This window comes from Manduca sexta, chromosome 17 (genome assembly GCF_014839805.1).
Source record: "Manduca sexta isolate Smith_Timp_Sample1 chromosome 17, JHU_Msex_v1.0, whole genome shotgun sequence".
Taxonomy (NCBI): Eukaryota; Metazoa; Arthropoda; class Insecta; order Lepidoptera; family Sphingidae; genus Manduca; species Manduca sexta.
Window position 1 is genome coordinate 14,804,915 of NC_051131.1, and position 17,509 is coordinate 14,822,423.

The 17,509-nt window shown below is 34.7% G+C and overlaps 2 protein-coding genes across 2 annotated transcripts in view; one reads left to right on the plus strand and one right to left on the minus strand.

Annotated features, from left to right (window-relative positions):
• LOC115451990 (vacuolar protein sorting-associated protein 13D) overlaps positions 1–10,857 on the minus strand; it is a 47,307-nt gene extending 36,450 nt beyond the window's left edge. The window contains exons 1-6 of the mRNA XM_037439528.1: positions 10,484–10,857; positions 7,097–7,287; positions 2,452–2,631; positions 957–1,211; positions 563–730; positions 140–293 (exon numbers count right to left, since the gene is read on the minus strand). Of these exons, the coding sequence (XP_037295425.1) occupies positions 140–293; positions 563–730; positions 957–1,211; positions 2,452–2,631; positions 7,097–7,287; positions 10,484–10,580 (1,045 nt within the window). The 5' untranslated portion in view covers positions 10,581–10,857. The remainder of the gene's footprint in view (positions 1–139; positions 294–562; positions 731–956; positions 1,212–2,451; positions 2,632–7,096; positions 7,288–10,483) is intronic.
• Positions 10,858–11,314: 457 nt separating this feature from the next.
• LOC115451989 lies at positions 11,315–17,417 on the plus strand. The gene is made up of 6 exons (XM_030180413.2): positions 11,315–11,759; positions 11,830–11,955; positions 12,570–12,611; positions 13,498–13,565; positions 13,977–14,180; positions 14,436–17,417. Exons 1-6 carry the CDS (start codon positions 11,426–11,428, stop codon positions 14,520–14,522), a joined length of 861 nt encoding a protein of 286 aa, XP_030036273.1. The 5' UTR covers positions 11,315–11,425; the 3' UTR covers positions 14,523–17,417.
• The last annotated feature ends 92 nt before the right edge of the window (positions 17,418–17,509 follow it).

The window sequence follows — 17,509 nt, forward strand, 5'->3', positions numbered from 1 at the left end:
CTGAACCTTGAAATGTTAAAATTGACACCACACTAAGTATAACGGGCTAATGAACTGTGAGTTTTGACTGATTGCGAAGATGTAAGAAGTACAGAAGCATCAAGTACAGGAAGTAAGTAAATAAGGAGGTGGAGATTACAGGGGTGGTGCGGGCGGTGGCAGTCGAGCGCGTAGATCCACCAGGCGCGCGCGTGGCCCCGCAGCGGCGCGGCCGGCCGCCGGGCGCGGCGCGCGCGCAGCCGCGACACGCGCGCCAGCCCCGCCACGCACCGCACCGCCTCGCCGTACTGCCGCTACACACGAAACACGCATTCAGAACTCGAGTACATACTCGTGGTCAGCCACGCAAACCAATTTGTCAACATAAAAATAACAAATTCATCTACGAAATTATAGTTCATTACGTACCATACAATTGGTAAAACAACTGAAGAATCAAACCTTATGTTTCATTTCTTTAATATCTGTAATATACCCAAACATTTTAAGTACTTACGGGTGATAGTAACTGACCGTCAAGGTATATACTTATTCACTAAAAAACCAATGAGTATTAACGCACAGAAGTGAGATTGAGCAGCACAGTGTCCAACGTAAGGTGGCAAGTGAACCGCGGACGCGTGCGCGACCGCAGCGGCAGGTGCGTGCGCTCGCGACGAACACGTGCGCATGCGCGACTCGGCGCCGCCAGGTACCGATGTGAACTCTTCCATGTCTGATTCATGCGCTCCTGCACACAAGAAATGAGTTTAGTACGTTTATACACACGCTTCACGCATAAAAATAGAATAATAATGAAATAAATAAAAGAAAAACGTTTTCCTTTTACAACCAGAACAATCAATCTCCAAAAATAATTTATCACTAAGCCCAGTGACTACATCATCAAGACACGTAACTTTATACCGACACATTTCATCTCATTTACAATTTACAAAATACAAAAAAAATAATACCGTAAGCTCAGCGATACTGCAGTCCGCGAACATGCCGCCAGGTACCGGCATAACGTCCCAGTAGACGGCGAGGTTGTGCAGCTCGAGCAGCTTGAAGGAGCAGCCGTCGGGGTCGGGCAGCAGCGTGAACCCGCGCCGCCACTCGCTGTCGCACGAGTCGGCCGCCAGCGACTCCACCGTCAGCCCGCACGCGAACGCGCTCGGCGCACACGTCAGCGCGTCCTCGTAGCGGATGTGCACGTCGTTCAACTTCAACTGAACAAACAGATAACAACTACGTGTAGTATTTACTTCAGTCAAGTCTAACATTATTACTCATTATATTATGTTTCAATCATAATTGACATTCGAATCTCTCGACACAAACGATTTTGACGAAACACTAAGTATGTGCCTATGAGTAGGAATCGAAAATTAAATTTTAGACTAAATTCTGAAAAATAGCCTACGAGACATTGGGATGGATATAAAGTACCAGGGCTGAGGGGTGTTAGGATAAACGTAAGTTTTATTATTTTTGTATAACACTAAAACATACTTGCAAAATTAATTTATCACTTAGATTAAAATATTCACATAAATAAAATTACACATATAATACAACACGCTTGTTTTCAAAAGAATAAAAGTATGCAAAATGTTCCATGCAAGCTGGTTAAATGCTGTTCCTTTTTTAAATATCTTGATACATTTTCGTTTCATCAAGTTTTACATCACAAGGATTCGAAAGAAGCTTCACTTCAAAAATAATATGAGGAGGTCTATGTCCAGCAGTGGACTGTTAAATGCCGATGAAGATGATGATTATTATGAAAATTCACGTCTTTTATCCTCAAATGGGTAGGCGGAGGCGCAACTGGTGCACCTTCTTTCCGCCGTGTGTATTCCGTCCGATGACGTCACAGGCAGCGAGCCTATCGCCATACGTGCAAAAATTCCAGACTCCAAACTGATACTGTGTAAAAAAAACCTAATAGCACTGGCCGAGCCGAGGATCGAACCCGAGACTTTAGCTCTGTAGGTGCACCGTAAAACAACTACGCCACCGAAGCAGCCATCATTATAAGGCGTGTAAATTCATTCATCGATACTCGATAGTAAACAATAATGCTCATTACTGAATGAATGTTATCTGTAATGTGATCAATTAATAACGCATGTAAACAACGTAGATATCATCACTGGATCTGTATTAGTAATACAAATAAACAATTTGCTAACATATAAATTAATACCACATAAAAATATACAAAAATTGTTACAAAATATGTCACTATAGCATTTACATAAATATATAGTCTGAAAAATAATTGAAGGTACAGGTTGTTTTTATTTAACTTTGCTCTATTTGCTACCTCAAATAATTGCTCATATATTAATAAGCATCTCATAAAATATTATATAAGTATCCCATATATTGTATATGGGATCCAAACGCGAGGTAAGGCTCACAGATCCTCCACGGCTTTCAGAATTGTTCCACCTCAGTACGCACCTGCAGGTTCTCCACGATGTTGGCGAGCAGGCCGGTGCCGTAGCTGAGCCAGGAGGAGTAGGAGGTGGCGTAGTAGCCGGCGTCGCTGGCCTCGTGCTCGGCGCGCCACTGCGCCTCCAGCGCGTCCAGCAGCGACATCTTGCGCTCGTGCGCATAGTGCGCCTCCACCGTGCTGTCCCACTGGACACACGCATCACACATACAGAACCCTGGGCCACAACTACTTACAACACTTAGCAGTGAATATACTACGTTGGCTTTAGACAGATAATTATTATTAGTTAGGTTCAAGTTCATAGAAGGTAAGTAAGAAAGAAAAGAGTTTTAGTCTTGACACAACATTCAGTTACAAAAACACATAGCTTGTACAATGTACTACATAGCTTTAATGTTCCGACAATGGGCTACTCATTCAGCTTTATGCTTCTGCAATAAAGCTGCAGCGCTGGTTATATTTTTTTTTAAATCTTTATTTAAGGAGCTTGGTCGTTATTTCGCGACAATGTCGCTCCGTACGTCCACTTTTACCCGTGCCTACAAAATTTTGATGAAATCAAAATATTTTTTTAATAAAGCCTTTTGGCGGTTAGGTTAGAACCTCTTCCGATACAGGAACCGACAAAAAGCTATTTATGCTGCCCACATTAAAGCTCAAAGGCCCACTCCGCACACACTCCGACAAAACATGAAGTACGTCATGTCTTACTCCACAGTCAGATCAGTATGGGGAGTTTCGATAAGAAGCCCAAGTGTGAGGCTGATGTCTAGTCGGTATACAGACTGGAAGCATACATAAAAAGATAAATAAAAAATAAATAACACAAACAAAAAATAACACAGAATGTCGTGTCAGTCGCTCAAGTCTATATGCCGTATTGCCGATACTCTTTGTACAGATTGAGATCTATAATATTTATTGCCGAGGACTGTGCGATACAGTTTCTGTATTGTACAAGCATTTTATACACCTACTCTATTTAATACGTATCGCCTAGTTCAAAATTACCTAATAAGGAATACTTTTATTATAATACTAGCTTCCGCTCGCAGCTTCGCCCGCGTGGATTTCGGACTTCAAAAATGGAGCCGGTCGCGAACGTTCGAGAATGTTCGTTTTACCAAGCTACTCGCTAGGTGATTCGCTAGCCTCTAGGTGCCAAGCTAGCCGCCTGCCTGTGCGTTCGCGACATTATATATATACAAAAATAATCCTTATAGCATGATTCAGTATTCACGCATGATGGCTTATTATTAGCGTATTTCATGTATAACTTTGGTGTTTCTATACCGATTTCTATGATTCTTTTTATGGAATATTTAATAATGTTAACTTTTTTAATTAGGGATGACTGAGAGTGTTATAAACGTAAGAGTAGACAAATATAACACAAGTCGACAAAAAAAAAAAAATCTGTGTTTCTGTTCTAATGCTTGAATTCTGATTCCAAACATCGAAAAACACTCGGATATCCATTTTTAACCCTTAAAGTTTGCTTTTGTCTGATTTATGTTGACAAGTACGTTTTAAAGATTTTAAATGATTCTTATGAGGAATAGGCGGTAGCATTTTGATCATTTTAATTGCAAATTGTGAATTATGTCTGAACGGCAGTAGTGAGTGTTTACTAGTCTATTACTATTTAAAAAAAAGTATATTTGAATTGTAACAACCGACTTTTATGTGGTACTTGGTTGAAAATGGCACCAAGAAAGTGTAAACAGAATGTTGATTAATTCTATTTTATTTGCGGTGAATTTATTAAAGTAAGAAGTAAGAAATTTGCTTCGGCAACGATTTTGAAGCATTGCGAAGCCTATGACGCTTATTATAATCTTAAAATACGGAATCAAGATAAGAAATGGGTGCCTCACGGTGCTTGTGTTAATTTCAAATTGGAAAATATAATGTGAAAGTGAAACCAATAGTAGAGCCTAAATAAATATTGATGCTACCGTTACATATCAAGTTAGGGCTAATGAAGCAATTTCTGTAAGCTCTAGATCATAATTCTGAAGCTATTGAATATTTAAAGAGATTATTTCCCAAATTATCAGAAGCTAAAGTTAAAACTGGTATTTTCGTTGGACCACAAATAAAATAAATAGTGAGCAGCGATGATTTCACAAAATTCCTTATTGCTCACGAAAAATAATCCTGGAAGCGTCTGAAAGCAGTAGTCAATTGTTTTTTTGGAAATCACAGAGTCGACAATTATGAAAAGTTCATTGAAACTATGCTTGAAAGTTTTAAATTGATGGGATGCAGAATGTCCCATAAACTCCATATGCTACATGCTCACCTGGACAAATTTAAAGATAATATGGGTGCCTATTCAGAGGAGCAGGGAGAACGTTTTTACCAAGATGTAATGGACTTTGAACGATATTACCAAGAGCAGTACAACGAGAGTATGATGGGAGATTACATTTGGGGATTAATACGCACACGAACATAAAAGATCCATTAAAAAAAACATTTATGAACATGATTTTTTGTTATTTTCTATTTGTTTGCTATTATTAGTCATAATTCTTGTATAAAAAAAGACTTTGATGTTCAATAAAAACTTTTTTTTATCGTAATTTTAAATAAAATTACAGAGGAAGTATAAAAATTTGTATGTATTTTTGAAACTTAGTAAAATTGCTCTAGTTTCTACAAAAGCAAACTTTGATCGGAACAGTTATTTTTTTATTTATTTGTAACATAGGAGAAACCAAAATTTCACATTCAGGAGCCAGACTCAAAAATCGTGTTGACCGGTGTAATGAGAAAGCTTCGAACTGCTAAGCTATCGGGAATTACACGTGTTATTGTGAGTCAACCATAAAAGATAGACATATGCTGTCGTGGGATATTTTTTACATAATTTTAAGGAGAACATTTCCGTCATACATGATTTCTGTGTAGTTTTAACCATTAAGGTTGCACACGCGACGGAAGCTTAAAAAATGGAGTAACTTCTCCCGTTTTCCCAACATTTCCCTTCACTGCTCTGCTCCTATTAATTGTAGCGTGATGAAAAGTATACTATAACCAGCACAGGAGTATGACAAATAATTGTACCAAGTTTCGTTAAAATCCGTCGAGTAGTTTTTGTTTCTATAACGGTTATACAGACAGACAGACAGACAAAAAATTACTAATTGCATTTTTGGCATCAGTATCGATCCCTAATCACCCCCTGATAGTTATTTTGGGAATATATTTCATGTACAGAATTGACCTCTCTACAGATTTATTATAAGTATAGAATAGAAGATAGAAGATGATTATAATAACAATAGGAAAGTACTTACTATAAGCGTATCTTCTTATTTTAATATGTTGCCTTTCAATTAATGTATGATACAATTATAACATTTCGCGACGGCTTGCGAAAGTCGCGTACCATAAGAGTAGCCTGTAAGCATCGTAATGTAAGATCGGTATATTCATCTTTGAAGCCCACTTATTCCTAACAATTTGTAAACAAGTATTCGTAAAAAGTTAACAGATTGTTTTAATACTGACAAACAATGCTAACAAATTAATACAGTAAGAATGTTTGTCAACATTTTAACGAAAACAAACCGCAACTTTCACTATACATTCCGCACCAAAATTTCTATATTTGCAGTCTTTGAAGAACAGAATATTGTATCTTATCAACATAATAAATATTTGATAGTCTAGAAAGTTCTGTCAGACGAAGGTGAGACGCGTGCGAACGAACGTCCCCGGTGACTCAACTCATCCCGCTATCACTTTATCACTACTGATAGTGACGTTATCTGTGAATGCTATCTACGGACTACGGACTAAAGTCTGAATTAGCATGTCAGCGTGTTACATAACCCAAGTTCCGTTGATAAGATTACGTCGTGTGCCGTACAAATTACTTCAAATATCTTTGCTGTATATTGTTATCAATCTGTAATGCATTGAATTGTAACGGATCCGTGTTTATTTTTGTAGAACTGTATAGTATTTATTGTAATATAATTTATCTAATTAGGAACTTAAAATTCTGATTAGGAACTGGGGTTTAATCATTACTTATCTAATATGAAGTATTACATCCACTCACAAATTGTTTTAAATGATACTTTGGAAGTTGCAAAACACAAGATTACATATATTATCATAATGGAAGTGGAAGGTTATTTTTATTTTGCTGATGCACTCACTGTGTCCCTGCATAAAATGAGTATGACAAAATCAATTCCACAGAAGTTCTAACACATTCTTTACTAATGGGGTGCATCGTCGTATCTGTACAATTGGCTCGCTTAAACAGCGTGAAGAAGCGATTACGAAGACTGACATAGTGGCGAGCAGCGAAAAAATATAACATTTCTGTTGTTATTTTTATCCACTACACTATCTGATTAAGTATAATAGCATTCCAATACGAGGCCAGAAATAAAAAACAAAGATATTAAGAAACGAATTTCACACAAGTATCTCTGTATCCGATAATGTTACTATCAAAATTCTTCCTAATCATAGACACAATTCCCATTTACTGCTCCTGGTGTTTGTAAAGTGACACCCAAGGAAAAAAAAGTCATTCAGCAAATGATACATCCCTTGATGATGGGCCGCCTGTCTCCAATATCAAGGAGGGAATACGTAAGCTCACAAGCAGTTCATGGAGCATACCTCATCTAAATTGACAGGCGCCGCGACGAGGTACAGTTTCTCGATGGCGATGAGCCACGGCGCCGAACGGATCTGGCGCACGGGCACCTGCAGCTGCACCTTGCCGATGAACCCGGCGCGCACCTCCACCGGCAGGCCCAGGTGACGCAGCGCATCCTTCTTCAGTGGTAGATTCTCAAGCTCTACTTTGCCTGATGATAAATGATAAGGTTTATTTAAAAAAGTTAAATAATAAAATTGCTCTAAATTATTATCAATGGGTTTGGGTGCTAAGAGAGCTAGTATTTTCTGAGGCATTTAAGAATCATATTACCTGTAAAATGTTTAAATTTAAATATAAATAACGATGATAGGAGATAGGAGATGAGTAAAGTTAGTTGTTTTTGATGATGTCAGGGATTATTTTACTTGTGTCATGTCTAATGAGTATAGTGTTAGGTTGCATTCATATTGGTATTATACTGACCAAGAAATTGTCTGTCTGAATACATTTGAACTTTTGATGAACTTTTGTACTAAGTAAGCTTTAACCATAAAAAAGAACGTAGGGCTTTAAGCTAGAAAATTACACAGTTAAACTTTAAACTGGAGGAATCATTTTCACATGAAGGAAGCCACAAACACTTAGTTACACATATACATTGTAAATTCTTGTTTAATATTAAGGGAATTTTATCGTTTGGTCTTTTCACTCTTAAAACATTGGAATTAAAGAGGAAAGTAACTGAACAGTTATTAGTTTAAACTTTAACTTTAAGGCAATTGTTATGGTCAGAGAGCTAAATTTACTTATGACCTACAATCAAGGACAATGCCCTAATATTCCCCTTATTATGCGAAAGTATAATTCAAAATGTAATAAACACTCAACAGCCTTGTATAAACACATCATTGTTACCAAACTTTAAAACAATGGCACAAGCTATTACACAATCAAAAGGCACTTCTTTGCCTGCAACACACTGTTACAAAAATAATATGCAATATTATCATCAGGTTTTATAATATCATGCTTTTTTTAATGACATGGCAAGTAAATTGCTTGATTTGCAATAAACATTATAACTTCCTTTAACTGTAGCAACGCCACCCACAATTTATATTTATGAAGTATAACTTGTCATTATAATCTAAAAGATTGGATTATATTCTAAATTATCCAGTAATCACATAAGATATGTTTCTCTAGCATTACAGTTCTGGAACTGTGGAAAATACTACATCGCTTGCAGGGTTCTAATCTGCAGTTAAATTAAACAAAGCAATGGTATCAGTAAGTACAAGGTTTTAGAGCTACAAATGTGAAATTTAAACTCTGTTATTAAATATTCATATTCATATTCAAAATGAATTCTAATGCAATAGAAATAGATGTCACACAAATAATATTATCACCATAAATAAAAAGGGGATGCATACAACATTTGACCTAATATATATATAAATACTTAAAATAATATAAATACTTAATGGATAAAAAAAAGAAATTAACTTTAAAGAAACAAGACATTCTCTTTTACTACATTAAGGTATTTCAAGTTTTACAACATTCTTGTACTTGTATAAATATAGCATAAATTCAAAATACAGACTTCTACACAGCATAAAAGATTTTATGGACTTACAAATAAATACTGCTCCAACATGGGTGAGAAAACTGTTATTATTACAAGATCAGCTAATAGGACAATCAGCCTTCATCAGATCAGCTTACTTTGGTACTCAGACTCAACTTGCACTTTCAGGAAAAAAATATGGCAGTATAATTTTGTTTAAAATTTAAGCTTTACAACCCTAATAATAAAAAATAAAAATATTACAGAAACTTCAGTTTTACAATCATGCGACATTATTTGAACAAATATTTAAATTGCCAACACAATTGAACATCAATTGAGTAGTAATTGATCACATTGTACCATTTGGTATTGTTAACAATGTGAGGCACTTATAAATAACAATTGTATGTGTGTGTATTGTACATGAAAGAGAATCTTGAAACTTTGAACTTCTATCTTACAAATAATATAAAATCTATAATAATAATACGAGGGTTTGTGTAGATCTTAGGATGTTTGATAGATATGCTATGTAAGCCATTTTAATGAATTTTAATGAAGTTTGCACACAATCATAACTAATGGTAGATCGCCATATATGAGAGCCCACCAGGGTAGGTTTCTGCCACTAAGCAGCAGTGTGTAGTCACTGTTGTGTTCAGGTTTGAAAGGTGTTGAATGGTGTTGCTGCTGTATTGACAGTTGTATCACTTACCATCAGGTGAATGGCGGGCTCAACCTTTCCTTCTAAGCAATAAAAAAACGAAATTCTAGATAATTTTTATGTGCAGTGAAAATCTAACATGCGATTCCACCTTATAGATAAAAACACAATCTTAAAAAAAAATTATTGAATAAACAACAAAATATTGACAAGTTTTCACCATAAATATATAAATATTGCATGTCAATCTTATATAATACATCAGTTAAAATCGACTTGGAGAGTGTTATTTTTATACCAGGAAAATCTACACTAGGACTGTCACTTTGAGCAAAGCTTTCATTAATCTGACTCATATGAAAAATGTAGTATTTTTATACTTTTTCCTGTTAGTTCCACACAATATAAATATAATGTTGATGGATATTTGTTTACATTTTAGGTACAAGAATGATGAATCCATTTTAAGTTAATGAGGGGTCAAGCTAATGTGCATAGCTGTAAATACTCACATATTTATTGTTTATTTACCTTCAAAATTCTATATTAACTAGAGTTTATATTACAATATTAAATTTATAAAATTTGTCTGAAGACTTATTTTAATTTCTTTAAATATTAATAACTAAATATTAATACTAAATAATTTCAAAAATTAAATTAAATAAAATTAATAACGAAAACTTCATAAGTATTTGAAACTGAATGGTTCTTACGGGGCACATAATTTTAAAATTCCAAAAATCATACAAATATAATACAAAACTAGGTTTTAACTGCCAAACTAGACAACTTTTATTCAGATATAATATAAGTAGCCTAATACAGATGAAACAACTATAACTAGGTCATTAAAATTGTGTTACAAATTGATGAAACAATGTTTTAAAATTTACAAAACATGCTAATTAAAAAAATCTTTAGCATCACATAATTATGTGTCACTTACAACAACAAAGTAATTCTGAAGATGGTGAAAATTACATGCACCTATCAAAACTGAATTATACTATGTTTCATTCCTACATCCATTAGAATCTAAAATAGCATCTACTACGAACGTAAACACACATTGCAGGGCGCATTGCGCGTTATTTTCGTGCACTTAAATATGCATTTGGCACAGATGATGGTCGGTAGAGCCGATCGCGGCCACTCACTCACCAGACAGCAGCGCTACGCTCAGCTGATCCGTGTTCAAGTTCTCCACATATTTCCCGAGGTAGTTGTTCAAAACCCAAGCCACCAGCCCCTCCAACATGGTGCATGGTGCTCGGAAGTCCCGCTATTATCTCACCACTTCACGCCGGACAAACAGTTTTACCTGCAAAACAGATCACAACACTGACACTCTCACACTGTCAAAACAATACACATTTCAAGTTTTCACACAACAATTTTAAAAGTACTCTGCCGCGGACTTTGTACCGTAATATTAGAATAAATTGCGCAACCTACTCACACATTTAGTGAGTAATATTTGAAATTCGCGTTCCCTTGCGAGCTGGTGATCTCACGGGAATTCGGCAGATAACAAACATGACAGATGACACTTGACAGTATGGTAGCAACTGTCATTTAAAGATGTGTCATTTTTTTATTCGTCCTTAGAGGACAGGCTATAGTCTTTTGACCATACTACCTAGTCTTATATATGCGTGTATGTTTTCTTCAAATATAAATTTGAAGAAAACATATTATTCCCCCGTTTTCACAGCATTTCTCCATCCTTAGATAAAAAATGTCTATGAATAAGGAAAGAAGTGACAGCTGACACGCTAGTGTTGCATAATATAAATTACAAAAAAAAATTAAGATTCCCAACCTACTTTAATGTACATAATAATAATAGTCTCAAAGTCGATTGATGTGAATAGCCTAATTATTATTTTAATCTACTAGGGCCTACGAACTACGGCACGTACAATAATGTTCTGAAACAATAATTATATTACTGAATTGGAACGCTCTTGTCAATCGTAAATTCTGATTTCTGACATTTAGTCTCAGATGAAAATGAAACGGAACGTTGCCGTCGTCGGAATTCAGGAACATTGAAGTGATTTTGTTTATTTTATTTCATTATATCGTCGTAAATACTAAAATATGAAAGCAGTTAGGGTCGTTAGACGGTTTTGTGGACCTTCTACCACCAGTATAGGCATACGTTGCTGTCAAAACGTAGAAAAAATACAAGTAAGACACAGTGCCACTGTAGGACGTGCGAAATATCAGGTATTCGCGCCAGTAACCGTGAACTTTCGGAATTTAGGACTAGGACCAACTTCAAAGGACTTCGAGGAACCAACACAAATATCTGGACCACTTACTAAGGCTTACGCGACAGAGCTCGTTTTACATCTCAACGATGAAGAAAGAAAAATGTTGTTTAGTGCTTTACAGGAGTATGAATCTAACAGAATTAAGGAAGAATTTGAGGGTAATTTCCTTGTTAAATATCGAAAAATATTTTCAAATATTACGATATAATAAAATAATAAATATTATAGATAAGCTAGCTGGTCAGAGATGGAGAAGTAAATTTGGAAGGCCCAGCAAAGTGCCAACACTAGGTGATGTCGACCCCACCGGCAGCTACTGCCCCGTGCCGGAGGACTGGCTCAAGAAAAAGTATGGTGAGAGAATGTTTTAATTATAGCTGTAACTGGTTAGATCTGGTTCAAGCCAGTGTTTACACAGTAATGTCATTAGTACACTGAACTAGGATTGAAGTCTGTTTTTTAATACAAATAGCAAACTACTGCATTTGAGATGTGACTGATGACCTCAAACAAATTGTGGTCAGATTTCTAAGAACTTGTAACATTTGAAGGAAGTTCATTGAACTGTGTATCCTTTCTATTTTAGTACTAGTGATCTGGCTTTGTTCCGAGTATGGAGAATGCTTATAAATATCCATTATAAATGTAAACAATTGTATTTTTATAATGTCATTAATCATATTCAGTACATTATGACCTCTTTAATTAAAGTGCAGTATTTGTTTATTAAGGAAAATTTGCTACAAATATTATTGACTGTTAGATGTTAATAATAGTGCTATGTTATGTTGATGCAATGTATTGTTATCATGTAAATTTATAATATAATTTACTATGAATATCAAGCAAAAAAAATTGTTCATTAAACATAACTACATTTTTTGTACTACTTATTTATTTTTCTATGTAAACATTGCTCTAAGAGGTATAAAATAACCTATCAATAAGTCCATGGTATTTTTTTTCAGCTGCGACAGTCCCAAAACCTACAACCAGGGAACTGCTCCACTGTAAGTCATCATTTATCTTCTTATATATCTAATAATACAATCAAATTAATCATTGTTATCTGTTTGAAACAATAATGGATTATTTACATTGTTTACCTGCAATGCAGTATAATTTTTGAAGTAATTTGCAATTCATAGTAAAAGAAATTGTCCCTGATGAAGTGTTATAGCTAAGATTTTTGGCGATCTAGGTTCAATACAATCTACAATATATTACATATATAAAAAAATTACCCAGATACAGTAATTGCAGAGAAAGTTCCAAGGTATTACAGAACATTACACAACAAAAATACAGCTAGGGTATGAACTGAGCCATATAGAGAGAAACTTATTTTTTTTTTAACAAATTTAAAAAAGAATTGCAGGAAGTTCCTTATTATGTTTGTAATTATTTATGTATCTTGATTACTCCAAGATTTGTGAACCAATTTGCATAATTCCTTTATTTACATTATGTATATTCTATTTTCTCACATTGGACTACACTTTTACAACTAAAAAGTAGGCTATCAATTTTAAATACATATTTATCAGGCCTTTGCTATCAGCCTAGATCTGCAGATATTATTTTGTTACACTATTTCTTTATTGACCACAGTAAGTGATTATGATTTGACAACAGAGATTATTATCTTCATGTGGTTTTTTTAGCTGTAAAGAGTTTGTGAAGAAGATGCCTAGATATAATACAGGCAGTTTTTTTAAAGAAATATTATTTTGTTTATTGTTTATCAAGGACAATTGTTTTATTCCACCATTATGATAAGGGTTGTGTCCGATTTCATCAATAAATAATGGGACACGAAATCAAGGCTAACAAACAGAGTAGTATATAAAATAAAGCTAGCTCTAAAATAAAAATATTGTTCAATTTATGTTTCAGTATCCCTGGTTAACTCAATACCTTTCATTGGGTTTGGTTTTCTGGATAATTTCATCATGATAATAGCTGTGAGTATTGTTTATTTACTAGTTAAAAATTGAGACATCTCAGTCAGATACACAATAAATGTTGTACTATTATTAACCTAATAATATACAGAATATGGATAAAAAAATCTATTAACTCTGGAGAGCAAAACTGTCATACAAAACAATATAAATAAACATGGTGAAAAACTAGCCAGAGTTGTGCTTTTGATGAGTCACATAACAGGGTTTAATCAAATAAGTGATGCTGGCTTTGTGAAGACTGTTGGAGGATATGACCTCACTAGTTATGGTACTACAAGTACAGTACAGTATGATAATGAGATGGATCATAAATAAGTTGGTAGTTGGTGCCGTATGATCACCAGGTAATATGACATAACCTGCTGGTGACATGACTAACACCTAATCGGATTGAGTTTTCGTTCGCAGGGCGACAGCATCGAGAGCAGCATGAGCGCGTACATCACGTTGTCGACGATGGCGGCGGCGGCGCTCGGCAACACGTTCAGCGACGTCATCGGCATCGGCTCGTCGTACTACGTGGAGCGCGCGGCCGCCACGCTGGGGCTCGGCGCGCCCGCGCTGTCGCCCGTGCAGCTCGACATGCCCATCAGCAGGCGCTTCTCCAACGTCGTCAGTACCAGATCACTACCAAACAAACTAACCAAAACTAAATAAACTATAGATACACTAAGATTTTCGGTTTCTACGACATAGATATATGACAATGGCTAATTAATTTATTTACGTAATAAATCTTACAAAATAATCGGAATTATGGAAATTTATAGTGATCTGAATTGTGTTATAAACCCTTGCAGTTGGATTGTTGAAGAGAGTAAAGGTAGGTTAAGTAAAGAAAAATATTTTAGGTTTTATTTTTTCCAGGGTCGTGTGCTCGGCATCACGCTGGGCTGCTTCCTGGGCATGATCCCGCTGCTCTTCAAGGATGACGAAAAGAAACCTGATAAGTAGAACCCTTAAATGCAATGCAACTACGTATTATCTACAACTAATCACCTCGTACTGATATTTTATATCGATTTCTTCTTTGATTCGAAACGATTATTTCGATTTTAGTTTTAGGATTGTTTTTATTTTTTTTTTATATTTTGACTTTTGTTTTATGCCTAAAATTATAGTTTTTATTTTTATTGTGAAAATGATATTCGTATAACACACTAAAGATACTGCATTTTAAAGCATTGTTAATTAATTTAAAAAATCGTGTGGGTCCGTAATCCCCAAAAAATCTGCCTGAATCTGCGCCTGACGTATTTTTATTTTCATATTACTAATTACCTCATTGTAAACAAGAACGATATTTCGAATTTGATTAATTTCCTTTTTTTTATTAAATAAGAAATAATATAAACACCAATATTGCACGAACAAGAGTAAAAATCAACAGATAATGTAAATCATTGTAAAATGAAGATATTTAAATTTATAAAAGATATAAATCAAATTATCCATGTAACTACCTACTTTTATTAGTACTTTTCAATATCTCGCCGAGTCGAATGGAACATATTACGGCGATATACTTAGTTCAATTGTAATTCAACTTGCCATGCATGGGATTACATTGCTAGGATAAACACATGTAGTAAGCCACGTATCGCTGGCTAGAAAAAAATGTGGTATTCATATGTAAAGGTATAAATATAAATTAAATTAGAAAAATTGGAAACTCTTATGAAATATTTGTGCCATCACTTTTTAATGTACATTTGTAGATATCTATGGTACTTAGTTATAGCTATTGCACAAATATACGGCACAATCTTTCACCATAGTACATATTTTATACTTACTGTAAGAATAATTAATCGAAGCACTATAGGAAATATAATAGGAGTCAATGACTTCATATACTGTGTGTTACATAACCTGACGTCTAGATCAATTGATGGATATGCAAAATTGCAATCGGCAAATTTGCAAAATTCGTGCAGCCACGGTTTTCCGGGACTATTTCTATCCTATGATATTATACTTGAGACAATGCGTGACGTTCCCCACGATGGCAGTCTTATACCGCTATAGTATGTGGCTCGCCACATACATATTCACATAGATATAAGGATGGGACAACATGTAGCACTAGTTGCAACTCTGTCTACTCGTTTAGGAACAAATTTGAGCTTATGCAATATATTAAATGTAAGTGATATAAAATGCACCCTACTTTTCCAAAGCACTACCTTCAGAGTCAATACAAAGTTCAGAATAATTAGTATCATTTCTACAGGTATATTAGATAGCCATCTTTTAAAGGCTTTTAAGTTTAATTATTTTATAAATCTTTTTTTTTAATTAAGTACAAAGAGGTATACTGATCCCGCCCTGCACGTCACAATCACAATTATCAATAAATTTTTAACCAAACCATGTTTTATTACTTTCTTATGTGAAATTATAATTTAACAATTTGTGACTAAACATGGATAACATTAATCGTTGACTAAAACTGTGTATAGCTTATGCCAATAATCATATTGTAGAATATAAGTTTGTATCAGATCATACATATTATCTAGTATAAATTGAATATTGTTGTTTTTATAATTAATTGTGATTTATTTTATATTTACAAAAGTACACTGTCTATTACAAGGGTATATCAGCATAGCATCAGAATTCGTTTAACAATTTGTTTATAGTGAAACATATGCCGTTATGCTATATAACTTTTTTTTATCGGGGCTCGGCAAAGTGGCTTCACTGCACCTGATGTTAAGCGTAGTGAAGCCCATAGAAGGTGCAGACTGGCCAAAAATACGAGCATCCCCGGACGGTCGGCACAGTCATGCCGGCCTGTATAATTGCTTCTTCACGCTCTGCTTGAAGGACCTCAAGTTATAGGAAGGGGGAATACGTAATTATTTAATGAAAATGTATTATGCATAAATAATTGAAAGCTTAAAATATTACCGAAATTATTTTAGGGACGATTTTTCAATAGTCTGATATTTTTTTAATAAAACCTTCTGAATTTAACTAGGGTTTCTCCTCTAAAAAAAAACTTAACTATAAAGGGCTTGTTACACTTCTGAGTAAATGCTATTTACCACATGAATGTATATTGTATAGACTGACAAAATATATAAGTTAAACTCTAATCTATGTTCCATAAATAAACGGTAATCAAATGAGAACTATCTACATTAACTGTTGAAAATTTACTTTTACATTGCCAAAACATGCCCTAAATAACAGGATCAGGCCCTAATCTAACGTCCTAAGGTGACATGCGGTACCATATAAATGATAATATTAATGATTTATGATTTTGTGTGATACTGTTTGTGTTTATGAGCAGGAGCTAGGTGTAAGCGAAGTGTTTATTTCGTTAACCGCTATCCAGTTGTAATAAACTAAATCAAATCAGATATTAAAATAGTAGTAAAGGTCTTCAAATGAAAGTATTAATTGGTCATCATCTTAAAATATTAAGTAAAATTAAACATTTTAAATAACGCCTCATTATAAACAATTTTCATTCATAGTTTGTTACTTGTATCCACTCTCTTAACAATCAAATTCATGAATGGTGACGAAAACATGGACAACATGTCAGGAAGGCTGCTACGACCTTGTTTGATGCTTAATTCAATATACGCGATATGCAGCTTCCAGTTTCAAAATCCTAATATTGAACCCCTCGCATCGGAGGCTATCAAGTAACGCGTATATTGATCTTTGAGGATGACTACTATGTATGAATAAAATGTATATTTTCAATGGAATATGTTTAGCTGTCCTGTTTAATGTTCATTGTAACAATAGTTTGTATATAAATGTATTTATAATCATTGTAATGACTTGTGATTGATGTTTGGAATATAGTATTTTATGGAAAGCTGCTGTGGTTTTTTCATTTCTAATACCTTTATATAACAGGCCTTATGTGCATCGGTGTCTTTAGTTGCCTAGGGCGGGGGAAAAGACCTCTTTTG

Coding starts and splice junctions, on each gene's coding strand:
- LOC115451989 (XM_030180413.2), top strand. CDS start 11,426: ATGAAAGCAGTTAGGGTCGTTAGACGGTTTTGTGGACCTTCTACCACC. Junction 13,566..13,976: donor ATTTCATCATGATAATAGCT/GTGAGTATTGTT, acceptor TTTCGTTCGCAG/GGCGACAGCATCGAGAGCAG. Junction 14,181..14,435: donor GCAGGCGCTTCTCCAACGTC/GTCAGTACCAGA, acceptor TATTTTTTCCAG/GGTCGTGTGCTCGGCATCAC.